The sequence below is a fragment of the Gambusia affinis genome, linkage group LG23 (genome assembly GCF_019740435.1).
Source record: "Gambusia affinis linkage group LG23, SWU_Gaff_1.0, whole genome shotgun sequence".
NCBI classification, from domain to species: domain Eukaryota; kingdom Metazoa; phylum Chordata; class Actinopteri; order Cyprinodontiformes; family Poeciliidae; genus Gambusia; species Gambusia affinis.
In genome coordinates, this window is record NC_057890.1 from 16,837,636 (window position 1) to 16,855,769 (window position 18,134).

Genomic DNA, 18,134 nt, shown 5'->3' on the forward strand with positions numbered 1-18,134 from the left:
AATTGTAAAGCATTAAAACATGTTTGCTGATTTATTTGCTGTAACGCTAGGGTACCCGAATGTCGGGACGACATTACATTTTGGAGGGGAGAGTGTGACAGAATGGACATTAGAAGTATTACACCCCCCTCCCTTTTTTACTTTACTTTATTTAAAGACTTCTTTTGACCGTGCCTTTGGGCTGCACTTCCCCTGCTTGAGCTGGGATGCAGTTACAGCAGTTCGCCACCAGTTGGCACATGGAGCACGGTGAGCACTCCTGACTCAGCGAGCCAACGGCAATTTAGTGCAGTAACGGCTGGTCAGCGGAGGCGCTCACTGTCGCTCTTGTCTGTGTTAACAGGTAAATATCAATTAGCGCTGCTATTTACATAAATTGTCTTGTTGAGGGGAAGTGTGCTAGAGTAAAGTAACTAAATGTTTATGTGTAAGTTTTGAATGAGCATTTTGACCTATATTGTAAATATTTATTGACTCAGCGAGCCAACGGCAAATTTAGTGCAGTAACGGCTGGTCAGCGGAGGCGCTCACTGTCGCTCTTGTCTGTGTTAACAGTGTAAAGAAAATAAAGAACCTGCGAAAAACACACTGTCTAATCATTAAAGTGTGCAACATCAGGAAAGCATTAATTATCTGCAGCTCAGGTACCGGCCCTTTAATAGCACATATTCACCTGACCTCCATCAGCGATTGGATTCAGATCTTCTGCTTTGATTTGCTGCAGTTTGGAGGCAGAACTAAAACCAACTCACTGATTCATTACTATTGATCTCTGAATTAGCAGCCAAAACAGCCTGTGATTGGACGAGCCTTCAGAGAAAAGCTTCGTCTCGAGTGAGAGCGCTCACTCTGACTGAATACGTCACCGGTTTTTATTATGACCTGATCAGGAAACAACATATTCCTAAAAAATAACGTCATTTGAAACTACAAAACATGATTGTTTTGTCATCTGGGCCAAAAAAGAAAATTATTTTAAAAAACTAAAATCACCAAAATACCGTGATTTTTTTTTAACCCACTCAACCATTAACTATTCCAATTAAACAAGTAAAATTGTCAGATTTTCTTTTCTAAGAACAGAATCATAGATCCAAAACTCCAAATATTTTATTTATTCTCAGCATTAAAAACAGAATGTAGGTTAGTCTTCATATCTATTGAGCCAAGTCTTTGTACAGTAATTAAAAGCAGATTTGGGTGCTCCAAGGTGTACCTTAGAGTACAAGTCAATGAGTAGATGTGGTCCTAGTTACCATGACAACAGAAGGAAAACAGAAAGCTCGGAAAAGCTCACTTTGTGCTGCTTTCGGTTGCATTTTGTCCTAATTTAATTCTTGAACTGTGGTTGGGTGCAACACGAAATCGGTTCAAGGCCACATACGGCCCCCGGGCCTCACTTTGAACACCTCATTTTAGAGTTCAAATAGGAAACTAAGAGTCTGTGATGATGTCTGATGATTGAGGGGGTTTCCCTCCAAAAACCTCAACTCTGAACCACAATCGTTCATTTTGACAGTGAAAATGACTAAGATAATCACCTCATTTTCCTTTATGGACATGGTGAAGTGAAAGGAAGGGCAGAAGAGGGGTAAAGACTGAGCCTGAGGGCCCGGAGGTTGGGCCCTCTTCTCTCCAACGGCTGGAAAATTACAGCCATGGAGCTCTGATCCCAGTTTATGGAGCAGAATATAAAGCCAGAGAGGCTGCAGCCTGAATCCCAACAAACAGGAAAAACAAGGCTGCAGTCCAGGCCCACTGGAAAACAATAAGAGAAATTTGGATCTCTAGCAATATTTACTGATCCGTTTTTATACAGTTTTCACCAACTCAAAATTAAGCCCAGTATTATGACAGAAATAGAAAATCGCTTATTTTAAGTAGTTGCACATGCCAAACGTTATTTGCACACGATGAACGTCGACTAGCAAAAAAAAACAAACAAAAAGAAAAAAAAATACTATTTCCAAGCACTGTTCAGGTAAAATCACTCAATCAGGTTTATTCTTAAATTGTGCACAATACAGAGAGCTGATAGACAATCAATAATGAAGCAGGTCTGGATGAAAAGCTCTGTCAGGCAGAGACAACACATGAGTTTTATACCCAAGATAAAGAATTAACAACAAGGGGAGAGACAGTCTGGTTCTGATGCAGCTGGAGAAACAAATTCCAACCTTCTACATGAAACCCAAATAGTTCTTTTGGTGAGAGTTCATAAACATTTCATATAACATGACTAGCAGACGTGATATTACTGTAATTTTTCCATCTCACAGCCTACAAACTGGTGATAAATTTACACTTACCCATGATAGACGCAGAAAGGTCATACTAGCCACTAGCTAGCAGTAGACTCAACCGCTTGAGTCACAGAATGCATTGAAGCTAGTTAGCTGATATTTGCAGCTAGTTAGTGGTAGCCTCAATGAAGATGTCTCAACCTTTTGCCTGACAAAAGAGTCCCACCAGACTTTTAACTCTTCTATTCTTATATATTAAATATTGATATTTAACATTAAATAGTCCGCCCGACCCAAAAGGAGAACCTGTCCCCACCCACTCTACAGGTGAGGGTTACCTGGGAGGGAGCCAGCAGCTCCCCGGCTCTCCTGCCGCCGCTGAACGGAACGACTCCGGCACCGGCCGCCTGGAGGTTTCTTGGGGACGCCTGTAGCGGCTCCGGCCCCGCCGCCTTCTGGCCGTTAATGTGCGCGGTCACCATGGAAACGGGGGCCTTGGCCGGCACCACGGAGATCGAGATGCCCTGGCTGGGGGGCTTGATGAGCGACAGCGGCTTGGTGGTCCCCACGGGACAGCTTCGGACGGCCAGCTTCTGTGGGGAGACAGGCAGGTGAGTTGATACTTTGTCGCCATGACAACCCTCCCTCCACCTTCCTCAGCTTCTTCTAAAAAGGTTTCCCCACTCCTCTTCATCCGCTCTAAATATTTCATATTTCTGTTCAGGAGGGCAACAAAAAGAGTCGAGCTTCCAGAAACACCCTGAGAGTTTTAAATATATTTTCATCTTCCAGCAAATAAATAACAACAAACCAGAACCGTCCAGAACCTGTTGGGTCCACCAGCAGCTTCCTGGGAAGCTTTTGTTTCAGGGAATCAATGGAATCCGCAGGCGGCCCGAACAGCCGCCTGCTTCAGGACCCGCTGGCCCGCCACTCACCATTCAGAGTCGGGGCCCCTCCTATTGTCTGAAAGGTCACTCATTTAAAGCCTCTGCAGGCTGGAGACCCGGGCCCCTCCCGGAGGGACGGGGGTCAGCAGGTACACAAAAAGATGCATTCAAACGCTCAGAGCTGTTCAGACACACCTAGGATCGGATTCATGGAGCTTTTAACAACGGCTTGCACTAAAAATAAACTTTTAATTAAACAGGAAGCCTTAAAATAAGAGGAAACAGCAACGAATGTCGAAATGACTGCAGTTTATCTAATGCTGGGAGGAATTTTAATTATTTTTAATTCAACCAATCCACATCCTGTTCATCTTTGAACCTCAAAAAACAATAAGAAATTGTTTTTTTATAACAATAAAGTTACAAAACCTTTCAACTGAGGACGTTTGTAATTTTTGCAACCATACAGTTTTATTCATTTTATTTAATTTCTAAGCAACAAGAGCATCAATAATTTAAAAAAAAAAACTGTATGGAGGTTGAAGTTATTCATCTGATTGCAGTCAGATGAAAATAAACTGCTAAGAAATGACACCCTGCAAATAAACAAAAGTAGTGTTAGTCTAGTGTGTCCAGGTGTTTTAGTACACTTGAAATAAAACTAACTTGCAAGGATTCCTTAATATTTATTAAAAGTTCTAGTGTTAGCAAAATAATCTGCTGGTGGAACATTTTAACTGATAATGTAGGAAAAATATCTTGTCCCACCGGCAGATTATTTCAGAAAATATGGACTTAAAACAAGTTGCTATTTCTTTCTGAAAAGTTACTTGTAAGTTAGTTTTGTTTTATTTTAAGTTTTCTAAGATATTTGTACTAGAAACTAGACCATGAAATTTTGGTAAGATGTTGTGTTTTTGCAGTGTATGAACCAGGAAAACCAAAAATGAGCTGGAAGCCTGTCCCCATCACTTCCTACAGTATTACAGATTCCCACATGGACTAGTCAAAGGCCATCGACGGATAAGTTCATCATCAGCATGACAACAATAAGTGTGTGTGGAAAAGTTAAAGTAAACTGTTGATGACAAAAAAAAACAATACAAAAATAATGGCCAAAATAATGAACCGACTGGACATTCAATTTGATTTTATAAAAGTTTGTAATTGAAAACAGTGTTTAAGAATAAAACACGTTGGATTCATTTTAGATTTTTTGACTGTTTGGGTTTTATTTATTGTTGTGGTTCTGCCTGGCTGTAGAACCGCTGCAGCCGACAGATCCGTGGATCCATCCGGATCGAGGATCTACCTGACAGAATGCATTAGCGCGGCCATAAGAGCCGCTAACGAGCTTTTTTCTCCACCTTTCTGCAGAGTTAAGCGAGGATGCAGCAGCTTTCATTAGGGTACGCTCACTGCTCACCTTTCATCTAATGACGGTGGAGGAAACGGGTTTTTCTGCTGGCCGCCTCGCCGCGGCCTGAGAGCTGATGATGCAGAACATCAAAGCTGCACATCAGCAGCAGCTTTTCTACCGTTGTTGCTCCGGTTTCTGTTGCTGTCTCATCCAGATCGAAGCAGAAACTGGATCCGAGTTCGCTTTTCTCACCAAACAAACAACAAAAAAACCCTACACTTTAAGTTTTTCATTCCAGACAAAAAAAGAAGAAAAAAAAAAAAAAAAGAGTAAATATTTTGTAAATATAAATTAACTTTAAGTCTAGATAGAGTCCTGACTCGTCTTCTCCTGAGGACGACAGATACGGAAAGAAAGAAAGAAAGAAAGGAACACTAGGAAAGACAAACGAAGGAAGAAAAGACAGACGCAGGACGCTCCTCTCCTTAAAGGTCCGGGTTGATCTGGTTCATGGATCAGGATTAATTCTGGTTTTCCTCCTTCAGAGGTTCACTGGGAAACCAGCCGACGCAGAACCCACTGGGACCTGACCACCGGGAGAACTGGGGGAGATGTGTATGTTTCCATCCTGAACAGGAAGTGACCTCAGATCAGCTGATGGTTCTCTACTCCAGCTGTGATACCCTTTGTGAAGTTCTGGACCCTGCAGACCAGAACCTCCCTCACAGCTCCACATTATTTTATAGTATATAATACTATAAAATCATTAATTTAACACGTTTAATCTGAGAAAAAATCTGAGCAAAGATGAAGAACTTCTAAAATCTAGATATGTTACCATGAGTCAGCAGTTTTTCCTCTCCTGGTTTTAGGGGGTTTCTGCTGTAAAGTTGCTCATTCAGCAGGAAAACAGAACATTTTGAGCCTCTCGACTGGAGAAATTTAATTGAGAATGTGTTCGGCTCTCTGAGTCCATAGTTAAGGTCATTCTGGGTTGTTTACAGGCAGCCGGCTGGATTATCCTGGCTCATTATGTTCGCTGTTTTGATAGGAGCCTTTGAGATAAGGAGGCCGCTGGAAAACGCATTAGTAGCTGTTCAGATTTCCATCAGTGCGGCTGCCAAACGCTCTCTTTGTTTACACTCCATTTACCAGCGAGCTGCTTCAGTCCTGGAAGGGGCTGAGGAAATGGGCGGCTGCTTTTCTTATTCCCAGAGGGACAAAACAACGTCAAATCCACAGGACCGGACTGCAGAAATGTTTGGAAATAAGTTTCAGAGCCGTGAAGCTGGAAGCAGATAAACTCCCGCCATGAGCTGCAGGAGTTTGGTGTTTCAGCTCCGAAGGTTTGATGGTTTTCATTCTTAAAAATTTACTTTTTGTCTTGCGCTGAAACAATTAATTGTGATTAATCTATTACTGAAATAATCTTCAACTAATTTAGAAATCCATCAATAATTAACTGGAGTGCACAGACTAAAACAAAGGCTATTTGCTGAAAAAAATGATTAGCTTAGAGCAGTAAATAAGCTAAAATTGTACAAAAAATATCTTTATTTTGCATTTTTCACCTTTATCTGTCAATATGTTTTACCCAAATCTCTTCAAGTGGCAGTTTTAACTTCACCTGGTTCAAATTCAGTAAATTAATGCTATATTACCACATTTTAGGAAATAAAATGTTTTTTTATTCAAAAAATGATTTTAATTACTTGGTTCTTTAAACATATTTTTAAATATTGTATAAAAAGTATAAGAGGTTGAATGAAATGGCAGCAGAATGTAGCAGAATTTTATCTGATCAATCATCAAAATAATTGATAGAATAATTGGTAGCTAAAATAACAGTTTGTTGCAGCTAGAAATGCAGAGAAAACAGATTCTACAGGAAATCGCAATACGTAACGTCTCACTTCAAGAAACGTAGCTGAAAGCCATCTTGGTAGGCAGTTGCTATGACAACAATAAAAAAGCCACAATCTTAGAACTATCTCTTGCCTTGTTTCTATCTAACTTATAAAAAATACAAGTAAATTATAACTATTACTTGATTACAATTTTTGGGTTCTCTACTTTCCTTTTGTTGGTTTGGAAGCCGTGGTTCATCAATGCCTACCAAGATGGCGGTTCAAAGTTGTAGGAACTATGTATTCCTAGTTGTGGGAATTCTGAATCGATTCAAAAGACTCAAAAATTGATATCAAAATGCGTTGAAGTTGTACGTTTTTGCCTTAGTACTTCTGAAATAAGACAAAATTAACGTCCAAAACTTTTCAGCAAGAAATAGGAGCTTGTTTTAAGTCAATAATTTCTTAGTAGTGACAAAAAAAACTTAGTTTCACTGGCAGATTATTTCAGTTATAACAAGATACTTTTCCCATGTTTTATTGAAATAATCTTCCAATGGAACAAGAACTTATTCATCAATATTAAGGAATTATTGACATAAAACAAACTCCTATGTCTTGTAACTGCAAAAATACTTAAAGTATCTTTGAAGTTACTTTTGATTTATTTTGTCTTATTTCAAGGGTATTAAGATATTTGTACTATAACTAGACCAAAAATATTTGGAAAGATTTTGTTTTTGCAGAGTTCTGGATCTAAAATTATGTCTAAATCAAATCGCTGAACACAGAAACATCACCATCTCTAGTTGCAGCCCAAATTAAACTCAAATATTTGGTTTGTTATTGGAATTTTGTTAAAGGAGGAACAGACAAGAAGCTGGAAAGGGATCGGGATGTGGAGGATCGGCTCACTGTGGGACTTCACGAAGAGACGGCAGAAGAACGACGCACCTCTGATCGGATCGGTGATGAACTCATGAATATTTTACAGAGACAGCAGGAGGAACGGCCTCATGCTCTGAATCACCTGTTAGCTGCTGATTTCAGTTTACTGAAGATAAAAGTTTGTTTATGTTTCTCATTGGTTTTTCTTTCAGATTACATTTAAATTTAAAATTTAAATGTTTCAAGTTCAAGTGTAACAGAGAAAGTTTTCCCCAGCAGAACTTGGTTGGCAGCCATTTTGGTCCGCTTTTCTTCTTCAGTTTTCAGAGTTTTAAATGAAGGAAACTTGACTTCTGATAACTTGAAGGAATTTCTTCCAAGAAGATTCTCCAGTTCTGAAACTTGGGTTGGAAATATCATGTTATAGAGGTCAACAACAAGGTCATCATGGAGTCTCTGGTATCGACGCTCATTCAAATCCCTCTGGGCATCTTCAAGGATGCCAACATGAACAATAAGGAAGGAAGGAAGGAGAAGGAAAAAAGAAGCAAAGAAAACAAACTAGCAAGAAAGGAAAGAAGGAAAGGACACTGAAGGAAGGACATAAGGAGAGACCAATGAACCTGCGGTCCGTCGTCGCTCTCTTCCTGTTTCTTGTTTGTAACTTCCTGTAATCTGACAGCCTTCACAGCAGCTTTCCTGCAGAGACGATTAAAACTCCTTTCACTGTCGCCTCCGTTTGATTCTGTTCAGGAACTGAATCAATACCTCAGCGTTTCGGCCTCCATAATAAGCAGTTCTGATTGTTAGTCTAACTGCTCCGGTTCTCCCGCCTGCCAGCAGATAACAATCACATTAAAATGTTCATTATGCAGCCGGGAGACAAACACGAGGAAGCGGCCGGCGCTCCATTCATTTCCCACATCATGTGGTCAGTCTCCGCCCGACAATAAATCCATTTAAATGCAAATCAAACGCGCCTGCAGCGGCTTTTTTTACTCGGAGTTCATCGGAATGTGATCGAGGGAAGGAAATATGAGGACACCAATAACCCGATCAACCGATCAATAAAACATTATTACTACATCAAAGAATCTTTTTTTTTTTTTTAATCTACCTTGTCTTTAAGATTATTATTTAGATAAATCCTGCTTTTAATACAGAGACGTCATAAAGGAAGCAAAGTTTATGCAAAAATGTCATTTTTCTCCTTTTTTTTTTTTTTCTTCCAATTAGGTCAGGGCCGGCCCAAACCTTTTAGGGGCCCAGAGCAGATTTTCCATCCAGGGCCCACCTATACTCAAATGTTGTTGAGCTGCAACAAGTTTAAATTTCTCTTTGGGATCAAAAAAGTATTTTTGAATTTTAATAGGCCTGCCGCCTATTAAATCAATCAATTAATTGTATAATAAATTAAACAAGTGAATAATTTAGAATTTTTCTCTTTCCACCAAAAACTGGATGATAAAAGTCTTCATATTCAACTTTTTTAAAAGGGCAGTTTTGTTTACAGAGACTTCATAATTCATTTTGTTTTTTAAATATTTTAAAATGTCTTCCAGTTAAATCTTCATTAGAACTGAAAATTTATTGATCTTTGAAAATGTGTTCTTGCATTATTTCCATTATATTAACTGAAAATATGATCATTTAATGCATTAGCTTCTGGGACAATTTATCATCCAAAAATTTTTTTATTGTAATAGGCCTAGATCAATCACTATAAAATAAAATCAAGTCATGCTCTTGGGTTTAGTTTCAGTTTATCAACAGGTTGTGTTTACATTTGTTTTTAAAGTAACAGATTTTCCTTTTCTGTCCGCTACTTTCTGGCTCTGTTTTTTTTGTCTAAATCTATTTTTTTTTGTAATCAAATCTGTCATAAAAGCTTATGGGTTGTTTTTAGCTTCGTGCTGACGTGCGGGGATTTAATCGAAAATGATTCGCCACCGTCTGCTTTTCCTCTCAATAAAAGCCTAAATGATCGAAGCTCAAGCTCAGTCCTCGAGGTTTCATTATTAGTGAAACAGCATGGCCGCTCCGCTCGAGTCGGCCTGAACACTGATTTTATTTTACTGTAGAGGCATCAGGGGAGCGGCGGGGGTCCTGACCACAACAACCGCACTGAGGCAAGACAAACTGCAGCTCAATTTCACTCAAGCATCTCACCTGAACCTGTTACCAAATTAAAAGCTCAGAGTGGGGTCTTCATTCTGTCAACAGGAGGCTTTTATACTGAAGGGACGTTTTGATTTCCTGTCCAGTAGAAGTTTTAGGAAGTGGTTTGAATTCTGCCACATTGCTCAAGAAAAATATTATTTCATTATTTCTAGTTTCTTTTTATGGTTTTATTCTGTAACTTTACTTTTATTATTACTGGAAATGTGAATTTAACTTGTTTTACTAATTATAAACATTTCTTATAATATGTCGACCAACATGTTTAAGAATCTAATTACATAACACACTATTAATTATTACTTTGCTACTTTATTTTTAACTATTTACAGTTTTAAATCAATAATAAAGTTTACACACTGTGTATATTTATATATTGTCAATAGCAGGGGTGCTCAAAATGTGGCCCGTGGGACATTTTTTGGCCCTTGAAATAATTTTTGATGGGCACCAACTACAAATTAAGAACAGTAAAAATTTGTCCAACAAACCAGAAATCAACTGATTTAGTAATTCTCTGTTTTTCTTTTATCATGGCAACAATCTAAAGCCTTTTCTATGTTTTGGTTCCTTAAAGATTTAATAATTTTTAAAAATATTATTGAGCAGATAATACTATAAAATTGTTTTTTTTGTTTTTAATTTAATAAATTTTTGACACGTGGTTTAAATTAGTCAGTTTTTAGCATTTATTTTTCATTTTTTTATTATTCATATAACTATTATTACTACTATTATTACAACTATTGCACATTATACTATTATATATTCAGTTTATTTTTTTGTATTTTATTTAAGTTTTTTATTATTTATTCATAACATATTTTATAATTATCTTTTCACTGTTTCAGTCTGGAGTTTCCTCAGCGTGGACCAAACAGCCCGATCAGAACCTGCTGCAGCAGCAGGATGTGGCTGGAGGTCATCGCTGTCACGAAAACATTTATATGTGAAGCCAACAGTTCAAACCTTGAGCCAAAGCTCAGAATATCGACCGGCGGCCGCCGCAAGGTGCAGAAAAGGTCAAACTACATGTGAAATGAAACGCTAAGCAGAGGTGAATCTCCACTCTGCTTTCATTAACCGCAGACGATAAAGAAAAATAAAAAACAGGAGCTTCATCCACGCATTACATGGAATTACTGGCTCAATTAGAGCTCAAATAGGTTAAAGTTAAACTGAGCATTTTCCACGTTTTTTAACTGACAAATGGGACAAAAATAGTTTTAATTCTTCCTAACTGAACATAATATATTTAAAACTGTATATATATGTCAGAATAAAAAGCTTATTCATACTGAAAGCATAAAACCTTTTCAGTGTTTTTCTAAAAAAATGTTGGTTTTTTAGCCACAGATCTCTTAAAAATGTAAGAGAGTCTGGAGCATTATCTGAGTCAGGAGGAACCTCGGCTGCTGAACCACGGTAGGCGCATCGGGGCGCTGCCTCAGCCTGATAATTTCCTGTTAGAAAACACAACGGAGTAAGGTATCTTACTTTCCCCAAAGATCCTCTGTGCAGGAAGTAAAGGGCCAGACTGTTTACATCCTGAGGCAACCTCAGATGATGTTTGTGAGCATAAAGTTAATCAGATAAGAAAATAGGGTAAACTTATGCCAATTTATGTGGAGAAAATTGAGATTTTCCAGGCATAATCAGTGAATGGTTCACTAATATAAAGTAAATAATTTTTATAACAGAGTGAGAAAGACACAGAAAACATTTCTATGTGCAACAGTGTAAAAATGCAGGTCAGAACTGGAGGATTAATTTAAACACCCATCTAAAAGCTGCCAGCTTTTTTTTTTTTGGAATACAGTTTTCACTGAAGTGTGTGTAGATACAGGCAGACTGGGTTCACCACAGAGAGCTTTTAAATCCCTCCATAGGATGCTGGTTTGTTAGTTCTCTAAGCCATTGCTCTCAAACAGTTTTAACGCTTTTCTCCACCGTTAAGATCTTCACTTTCTGAATTTAGATTGGATGGATGATGTGTTTTATGAAACAATTTATTTTTCCTAGCATTGACTTTTAACACAAACAATAAAATCATTTATTCATTTCACCTTTCAATAAATAGAAAGATTTTGACTGGAATTGTAAAAGCATGATAGGATATTTAACTTCATATTTTAACTTGATGTGTTTATTTTAGTTCTTGAGTTATTTATTTAAGCGTCTGTCTAGGAAAATAATTTGGGGTTTATCTTATTTTAGGAAATGTAAAATTTGAACCGACCAGAGGGGATGTAAGGGAGACCAACTGGGAAGCTTCAGAGCCCCACTCTCTGACACAGAGAAAACAACCGTTTAACATCCGGGATTAGCCGGGATTAAGGACATCTGATGAGCAAACGCCAGGGATTGAATGTTTTATCTTCCACACAGACGAGCCAGGAGGGAGGAAAAACTAAAAGCTGGATTCTGGAAGACACCCGGAGAAAAAAAACAACAACTTAAAAATCTCCAAAGGTCAATATTTAAGTTATTACTGAAAGTTTTCCTTAAATTAGATTAAAGTCTCAGAAAGCCAGTTAAAACTTAAATGTAGCTGTTCTTACTGTGGTGTAGAACAAATTTAAATCTGATGAAATGTTAATATAAAAACAAGAGACTAAAACATCCTGACATTTCATCAGGACAAAGCTGCGACAACCCGAATCTAGTTTTTACATTCATCTAAATAAATGATGTTGGATGAGCCCTAAAAAACTCCGGGATTTCACAAGTAGTATCCAGTAAACTGATTAATCCATGGATTATTCAACTGATAATTTCATTACTGCAGCTGAACAAGATGATAAAGAATGCAGCAGTGTTTTCAGTCAGATTCTTCTTCAAAACTGCTGCAATACAGACTGCTACAGGAGATCTTTCCTTCTGACAGCTAAAATGTCAAAATCAAACATTTTTGTTCTTTAAAAAAAATTTAAAAGCTAAATTTGTGTTTATTGCCATATGGATCACAAAGTCAATGACTAAGCAGATTTAAATTTTACTATCAAACAAAAACAAACAAAAAAAGTGGAGCTGAAATTAAATCACTTAATTTATTTTAAGCTCCTTTTCATAAAAATCTAAACCCAGTCTGTGTTCAAACTCGTCCTTAAAACAATCATAATTCTCGGGTGTTCAAAGTGTGGCCCGGGGCCCATTTGTGACCCTAGAATTTTACTTTTTTTTTTTTTTGGCCCCTGACTAAAAGTCAAGAATGCTAAATATTTGTCAACAAAGTAGAAAACAACAGACGGCACCCAAAAGTTTTTAATTTTCTGTTTTTCTTTTAATAAGGCAACAGTCCCAAGCCTTTTTTATGTTTTGGATCTTTGTTAATTTAGAGATTTCATTAAAATAATTTGGAAAAATAAATTTTATTTTATGAATTATGTGATCTGTCAATAGTTAAGATTTTGCACCACTGTCCTAATTGTTACCATCTGCTGTGTTTGTGTTAAACAGTCAAAATAAATAAATATTTTAGATTTATAAAGTTTTCTGACGATGTTCCTGAACTCCAAGAAAGGAGGGAGGACAGGGAGGCAGACTGAGGGGCCAGGAACAGTGAGGAAGAGGAGGGGGAGGAAGAGGAGGCCAGCAGATGGACTCCTGCAGACAATGGAGGCAGACAAAGAGCAGAAACAAAAAACCCTCAAACTAACATCCTAATCTGGATCCTGGATGTGTTCAGACTGAATCTGGATTCATCTCAACACCAGCAGGAACATCTGGAGTCATAAAGACATTTAGCTTTCAGAAGATCCCAGAACCAGATGCTTACAGCATGTACCTGCTGGTAAACTTTTGCACTAAATCAGACGTAAAGGAATCTCTGGGATCGTTTTAAAACACAGTTTGTGTTGAAGAAACGTGAACATCTGCAGGCAAGTCCGTCTGCGTCTCTGCAGACATCTGAGAACTTCCTGCAGGCGTCCAGAGGGACGAGAAGCGAACAAAGGGACGCTCTCCGCCCGACAACAACCCCCCTCCTTCAGCCTGGGGCGAAGAGGAAACATCCCAACATGCACTGGGCTGGGTGGCCTTCATGAGGGGAGGGTGAGGCGATGATTTCTTTAGTCTGAATCACTCAGAAGGATCCGTTAACACGAATGCATCGAATGACAGAGGATACGATTTTACCAGAATAACCCAACAGATGGTGTTCCTGATGCATCCGCAGCTTTTCCTCTTTATGAAAACAGTTCATAACGGTGAAATAAAATTATTCTATCAATTTAAGTCAAAAAAGGAAGATTAGGCTTCTTCTGCTGATCAATTTGGAAACTGTTTCTATCTAGGGCTGAAACGATCCATCACAATTAATCGACTGAAATAACTGTCAACTAATTTATTAATCAATTAATCGTTAAATGGAGTATTCAGATTAAAAATGATTGTTGTGTTGACAATCATTTTTGATTGTCAACTTATGACGATTATTGTCAATAATCGTCATAAATTGAAGATTATTTCAATATTCGGTTAATCACAATTATCATTTCAGGCTCATGTGATTCCAGGCAGTAATGATGTAGAAATCCCCTGTTTCAGAGGAAAATTCTATTTTATATTAGGTTTGCTAAATTAGTTGATGGTTATTTTAATAACTGATTAATCAGATTAATCACATCAGTCTTAATCCCGATAAGCAAGGCGTCCTTTAGATTGTAAGACGAGGAAAACTTGCATTGTGATCTAGGAATAACAAACCCATAAAGCCTTCAGAGGACATCTGGAATTATAAGGTACAATTTTCAAATATTCATTGATTAAAAGACTATTTTACTGGATTTTATTTTATGGTGTCAAAGTAAAAGGGGTTGAGTATAAAAAATACACACTATACTTTTGAGAAAGTTTTTAAATCTAGCCTCAGAAAAATAAAGTTTGTAATTATCTGACTGTTATTCAGACAAAAGTAAAAACCTTCAGGAAGCCAAAAGGAAGAACAGAGGAGCATCTGAAGGTTGACTTTTGTCCTCAGACTCAGTTTTGGTCCTTTTGAATCTGTCTGAAAGCGTATCTGTGTTTGTTTAGCAGGTATGAAGCTCCGTTTCTCTGCAGCCAGTCTCTTTTTATCTTCTTGCCTCGCTGAACGCGGCAGCTTCCAGGATCAGTCGTTTGGTTTGAGCCAGCAGGTAAATATTGGCCGAGTGGATGTGAAGTGAACACTTTCCACGTCTGCAGCGGGGCGCCTTAGATTAGCTTCTTTCACTCTGTGCTCCAAGGAAAAAACAGGAGCTTAGAGGAGGAGGAGGAAGATTATTTTGGGTCTCCTGGTTATTTTCTTACATTCATTCCTCTCCATTCGTCCCTCTGATGGCGGCGGCCATCATCTCAGCTGGATCTGAGCTCGCTTTTCCTGCGCCGCATCTTTTACTTCTGCTTTCTGTCAGACTGTTTACACTTCAGGCTGACAAAGTGACAACACCTGCAGCGATCACAACTTGATTTTAAGATCAGATCATTACAAGTGAATTAATAAACAAAAATTATCTGTTGATAATAGCAGAGTAGTTCTCATACAAAAAAAAATACATTTTTCCTATATCTAGGGAAATAAATTCATTTATTTTATTTTCTAAGCTATAGTTTTGAGATTTGTTGTACTCTTGGTGTTGGGACTTTTTAAAAGTTGTTTATTGAACTTGAAAATGCCTCAACTGGAATGTGAAATATAACAAAACTAAATTCAAATAGTTTGATATTTGAAGACATTTACAAACTTCATGCCAAGATTTTACTATGTTAACTTCAGTTGTTAAAAATATACTAAATATATATATAGATATATAAATAAAATTGAACTTTGTATTTTAACGTTGTAAAATTGGGACTCTGTCTCTTTAAAAACTCGTTCTCTTTCTGTAACTCCGCCTCCAGGATGTCGTCCCAACATGGCTCCTTTATTAACCCTTTAACAATGTTTTTAACCAGAGACGAAGCTGCGCTAATGAGCTCAGCACATGCACAGTTAAACTAGGTGTCTGCTAATTGTTGCTGGCTAGTCTGCAGGAGCTGAGTGGGGGAGGAGCTTCATCCTTGAAGGCGGGGCTAGGTCCTTTCAGGCATTTTCCCAAACATGCATGAAATAATCAAAGCAACATTCCAGGTCTGTTTTTGTTGGGAAATAACATTACAACATAATTAAAGTTCCAATCAGTTGATTTTAGATGGTACTGCCTCTTTAAACACAGAAGAACCGGCTGGATCATTTAGCAGCTCCTCTCCGCTGTATTATGATGCTGGAATTGATCTTCATGATTGGCTCTAATTACACCTCAGAGAGGAAACAAAGGAAGGTGCTCTTCCCTCCTTTCGGCTTTTTGAAGGATCTTGGCTCAGAGAAACCCAAACCTGGGCGAATTGTTGCTCTGCTGCTTTCATCAGAGATGTTCTACTTCCTGTTTCCTGTTAGACTAAAGGAGCGCTTTAATCACCTCCTTAAGCTAACAGCAGCAGTAATGATATAAACAGCTCCTACAACTTGATGGTGGTAAGCAGAAACTATATAATAATTCTGCTTCAAGCAGCTGTGGAGATAAAATGCATATTTACAACTTAAACCAGTAAAACCGATCCAGCCTTAATTACACACGCTGCTGCACTGCAACAATTATCCACCCATCACAGACTTTTAATTAGGTTTCGTCTCTCCTGCAGAACGCCGCGCAGCCACAACGCCAGGCCAGAATCGACTTCCACTCGGTAATAAATCGCAGCGCTGAAATTAAACTGACGGATAATGAATCCTTTCACTTCTCCCTTCTTCTGGTCTGCAGCCTGAGGAGAGAGTCGCTGCAGACCGTCAAAGAGCCGCTCGCTGAAAGTACAGCGCTTCAAAAGGCTCACGATTAACCGTCTTTTATCCAGTTCATTGCAAAAACACAAAATCTTACCAAGTACTTTTGGTCTAGTTTCCAGTAAATATGTCAGTAAAACTAACTTACAAGTAACTTTTCAGCAACTTATGAAAACTTGTTTTAAGTCAATAATTCTTTGCTATTTTTGGAAACAAGGATGTGTGGCAGAAGACATTTTCTTCTGCATTTCTCTGTTCATTTGTACTTGACTTAAAAGGTGACCTATTATGCATCATGGAACAGGTTATGACATGTCTATGACCTATTCAAAACATGTTCATTACATTTTTTGCACATAATCATTCATACAAAATGAGCTGATAGCATACTTTGGCCTCTTGTCACTTTAAATGCAAATAAGGTGCTACTGGCCACGCCCTTAAACTCAATGTTCACAATCACACGCGAAAATAACTGCAAACAGATGCAGAATTAAACAACTGCACACCTTTGAAAAGCAAATACCAAATATATATATATATATATATATATATATATATATATATATATATATATATATATATATATATATAATAATTTAATTATTGCCATAAAAAACTTGGTGTTATTTTATTTTTTTTACATTTTGAGCAGTTAAAACCCAAATAGAAGTACAGAAACATGCAAAATGTGAATTTTACATAACATGTCCCCTTTAAGTCCACCACTGCTAATCAGAGGACGAGAGCAGCTGCCTACCTGGCCGTTCTGAAGCTCATTGAGGCCTTTGCACAACGTCTGGTTCTGTAAAGAAAGAGGAACACCTTCAGGAACAGAATTACTTTAAGAGGTTAATATTTACTCCAGAAAATCTGATTTTATTGGCTGTTGCAGCTGCAAACGACCGGAATTAATCTACACAAGTCAACAAAGACCATAAATCATTCCTGAATCTCAGGAAAACGGGAGGCAGAGCAGGAGTTTGGAGTAATCAGGAAATAAAATGATTTATTTTCTCCTTCCTCCTCAGGAACTCCTCCTCTTCTTCCTTTTCATCACCCTGTGAGCTCCGAACATCTGATCAGAAAATAAAAACTTGGTCCAGACTTTACCTTTTTATTTATTTTTTTCCTGATATGACAGTCAGGCTGATAAATTCGTTCTGTATGCATTGCTTTTCACACGGGGGAAATCTGGAAGCAGCAGGGAGTTTGCAGAGTTCACTGCAATTGAACAGAAATCGAGGTTTGAGGGCGTACCAGAGTTTGATTACGTGATCGCACCTCCCCAAACAAACCAGACTTTCTACCCAAACAGACTGGGGCTGGATTAAAGCAGACTAAACATGGCTACTGTGAACGCAGCCTAAGACTTCCCATAGTCCTCTAGAAACAAATGGCAACAAGATGGAAGTAAATACAGGTTGTTTATATTGGTCTGACATGTTAAAGTGTTAAATTCATACATCCCTCCCAATGTAATCCCTAAAAAAGGGTTGATGTAGTCACAACAAGGAGGAAAATTTGGTAAAAACTAAAATAATATTAGAAAAGAAAGAACCATACTAAGAAAAAGCATTTCCATCAACGATCTACATTAAGGAGACGAAGAAGAGGCCGAGTCCAGACAAGCCGGCCTGAGGAGTCATTTCTGCCACAGGCCGAGGTGTTGGAGGTCAGAGACAGGAAGCGACAGGCGGCCGTCTGATGGGTGGAGGAGGTGTAAGGAGCTGCAGGCGGAGGAAGGAGGCCGGTCCCCGGAGCGACAGCAGCATGACCACCAAACATGTGCCCACATGTCGGCGCTCAATTAGAAGTGTGGCTCACACATATTCACAGCTCCAGCAGGAGGAAGTTACAGTGACAATGACTAGAACCTCATTCAGCTTCAGGTACCGTCGCTACGCCACGAAGACACCAAGAACTCTA

General features: G+C 38.3%; 1 protein-coding gene across 8 annotated transcripts in view; it reads right to left on the bottom strand.

Moving 5' to 3' along the window:
• Window positions 1–2,216: 2,216 nt before the first annotated feature.
• phf21b (PHD finger protein 21B) overlaps window positions 2,217–18,134 on the bottom strand; it is a 65,934-nt gene continuing 50,016 nt past the window's right edge. For 4 of the 8 annotated variants that reach the window (XR_006369853.1, XR_006369856.1, XR_006369857.1 and 1 more), the window contains 2 exons: window positions 16,966–17,010; window positions 2,217–2,836 (listed from right to left, as the gene is read on the bottom strand). Coding sequence is in view for 2 of the 8 variants with exons in the window: in XM_044108956.1 (XP_043964891.1) it covers window positions 2,519–2,836; window positions 16,966–17,010 (363 nt within the window). In the remaining 6 variants the exon portion in view is untranslated. Of the gene's footprint in view, window positions 2,837–13,874; window positions 14,620–14,695; window positions 14,835–16,965; window positions 17,011–18,134 lie in introns of those variants that run through there. The other 4 variants (XR_006369854.1, XR_006369858.1, XR_006369855.1 and 1 more) reach the window with 2 other exon arrangements.